Below are 3,402 nucleotides of genomic sequence, written 5' to 3' on the forward strand. Positions count from 1 at the left end.
ATTATTAATTATAATTTCATATCAGACTTTATTTTTTGTTATTAGTTTTCTGTAATACTTAGAAATATAAACTCGATACAATTTAGAAAATTAAATTAGTGAGATGAATTTTCAATATTGAGGAAATCAGCAAATTTTTATATTCATAAATAATTGATTTAAATATACGTATATATATATATATATATATATATATATTATCAAAAGTGAAATATAAGGAAGAGTGAGATCGAAAGTATTGAGTAACAAATCCAGAGCAAGACAAAATAAATATGTGTCATATAAAAATCTGAATATTTAATTAGCGCGATGTCGCTCTTTGCGGTTTAGTATGCAATCATATCATTATGTTACAACAAACGGTTGTCATTTATGTTTTTTGACATCGGGTGTTTGAGACAATTTATGAAATAGGTATCACTATAAAAGCAGAAAATGTATGAAATAAAATCATATCATATCTAACTCTCGAAACAGAAGCACAATCATGAAGTTCTTGGTAAGACGAAAAATAAAAACGTTTTTGAAACGTAATAATAAATTAGAAAAATATATTACATTTTGCAGGTGGTACTCATTGTTGTGGTAGCCGCAGTGTATGGCGAAGATGATAAAAAAGTTGTTAAACGTGGTTTATTAGGATTAGGTGATGCAGGATTATATGGACATGGATTGAGCCACGGTGGATTATCTGGCGGTGCTTTGGTAGGACATGGACTTGGTTTGGGAGGAGGTCTATCAAGTTTAGGTGGAAGCAGTTTGGGAGTTGCTGGATTAGAATCCTCGCACAACCACCAAGTGAGCCACACTGTATCCGTCAACCGAGTAGCAATTCCAGTTGCTCAACCTGTACCAGTTCCAGTAGAAAGAACTGTCCATGTTCCTTACAATGTACCTGTACCATACCCAGTGGACAAACCATATGCCGTCCATGTGCCTAAACCATACCCAGTCCCTGTTGTCAAGAACGTTCCGGTTCAAGTGGACAGCCCTTACCCCGTGCAAGTGCCAGTTCCAGTGAAAGTTCCAGTTGTTCACAAAGTAGCTGTTCCTGTTCCAGCACCTTATCCAGTTCCAGTTCACAAAGCTATTCCAGTTCCAGTGCATACACCAGTTTTAGTTAAACATCACTTGCATCACGACCACCATGATCATCATTTCGCACACCACTTCTAGTCTCATTTTAATATATAGTTTAATTTAGAAATTAGATATGTTATTAATATAGGTAAAATAAATTTTATAAAAAAAATATATCGTTGTTATTATTTGACGACTTTTGAAATAAAAACACACACTTAGGATCCTCAATTTTTTATGTTTTTTTCATCTTCATATGTAATGATAACATAAAGATTTTTGTGAATATTTTTATGAATATTAAATTAATTTATATTAACTTAAATTATAAAAATACCTATTCAACAATACTTAATTATCTAGAATATTATTTAAATTTGCATGTATCTTATTCTAACAAATCGAAATAAAATCATAGATAATATATGTTTTATAATATTGATTTTTAGAACTACTATTATACATAGCACTACGTAGTAAAATATTTTCTTAAAAAGTTATATAAATAATAAATAAATATATAAATAATCTTATAAAAATTCAACAAATAAACATTGGATTCAACATTAATACTTTTTCGAAAAAGTGTTATACGGTGATTTATGCGCTATGTACATAGATGATCTTGAATTTGTAGTTTTCTGGGGAACTTCAAAACGATATTGAGTTGCTTGACCTCCTTTTCTCTTGAGTTTTAAAGGTGTGTTTACATAACTTGATTGTTTTATATTTGATTGAACGCGATGTCCCACAGGCACGGAATTGACGATTCCCTTTCGATAATTGTGCCCTTTGTTGGGACCAAAAGTATAACTTCCTGATACACTATAAGTTTGCCCGCCTCGCAACTTTTCTTTGTGGCCCAAAGAACTTAGAATAATAGGCTGATCTAGGCCAGGTTCTTTATTATCCGGAAATGAAATCCTGGATGGCTTAAATGTAGGTGTCTGTGTATATCGAACTACAGGTTCTCTATAAGGTAAAGATAAAGGCGCAGTAGTTGTTTGTACTATTTTGTATTGAACTGGTTTAGCATATGCTTGAGGCACAATTTCTCCATGTATTGAATTTTCCGGTATTCCTTTACCATCATAGAGTCCGGAGTTTTGTGAGTAACTTCCCAATATAACATTCCCTTCGTAATAATTTTGTCCAATGTTCTTACCAAAGTTATCATAGGATAATCCTAAGCTTGGAACAAATCCTGAGTCCAAAGTGATACTTTTAGCAAAATAATCATGTCTTCTATCATGATCAGATAATTCACCATTTCCTTGATTAGCAAAGTGTACTGATCCTCGCTTTTCTAGCTTTTTATCGCTATCAGAAAATTCAGCTGATACAAGCAGCAAAGCTGACAAAACCTGCGAAAATTTTACAAATTAATATTAATTTTTAATTGAATCTCTAGAAATCTACGTATAAAGCGTATAATCATTCTAATGATTGTTATGAAACCAGTATAACTTACAAAGATTATTCATTGTTTTTTAAATATCAATATCATTATTACCTTTTCAATCACATTTAAAAAATAGTGTTAAACAGCGAGTTTAATAATGTTGAATAATTTTACTTTTCTTTTTAAATTTAATAATTGGTTAATACATTGAATAATTTAATTAATGTGTTACTTGTTATAAATAAATTGGTAATGTAGTGTACTAATATATAAATTTGTTTAAATATTTTTTTACTTTATTTACTATATGACACATATATCAGTTCGATTTTTGACGAAGTGATTAAAACTTTATTACAATTTTGTGGTATAAAAACGCCAAAAATTTAAAAGTCGTATACGGTCCACAAATATATAACGCATTGTGATATATTTTGTCTATTAATATATTTCATAATTGTTTATTATAAACAAATCAATTTAGTATTACATATACGCAAAAAATAGTAGAGTATTGAAATTTTTATTACTAAACACATTTAATATTCTAGTAAAAATTAAATGGTTATGGACATCTTAGATTTTGATTATCTATTTTAGAAACAAATAATTTCACTTCGTAGAATGCTTAAATATAAATATTATGATCACAATCGATTTATCGCCACACACTTTTTAATTTCTTCATAATTTAAAGAACGTTGTATTCTGAAATCTACGAATCCTTGCTGACTGTTATGTATATTTTCAAAATAAATTTGAATAAAGATTTTTTTTTCAAATTTCAAATATCTTCAAAAGTAATTTAAAATTAAATCTATAAACAACGTTAACTTTTTTGATATATTTCAATTAACTTATTTTTTTTATATAATTTAGAATACGTTGTATTTTCAAGCTTGTACGTCGACTATGATATT

At 29.0% G+C, this 3,402-nt stretch overlaps 1 protein-coding gene across 1 annotated transcript; it reads left to right on the plus strand.

Moving 5' to 3' along the window:
- The first annotated feature begins 487 nt into the window (after positions 1-487).
- On the plus strand, positions 488-1,176 carry LOC113373905 (zinc finger protein 512B-like). Its single transcript, XM_026614170.1, has 2 exons — positions 488-499; positions 568-1,176. Exons 1-2 carry the CDS (start codon positions 488-490, stop codon positions 1,174-1,176), a joined length of 621 nt encoding a protein of 206 aa, XP_026469955.1.
- Positions 1,177-3,402: the final 2,226 nt, after the last annotated feature.

This window comes from Ctenocephalides felis, unplaced genomic scaffold, assembly GCF_003426905.1.
Source record: "Ctenocephalides felis isolate EL2017-DRISC unplaced genomic scaffold, ASM342690v1 CF-g0.4_SCAFFOLD_01604, whole genome shotgun sequence".
Taxonomy (NCBI): Eukaryota; Metazoa; Arthropoda; class Insecta; order Siphonaptera; family Pulicidae; genus Ctenocephalides; species Ctenocephalides felis.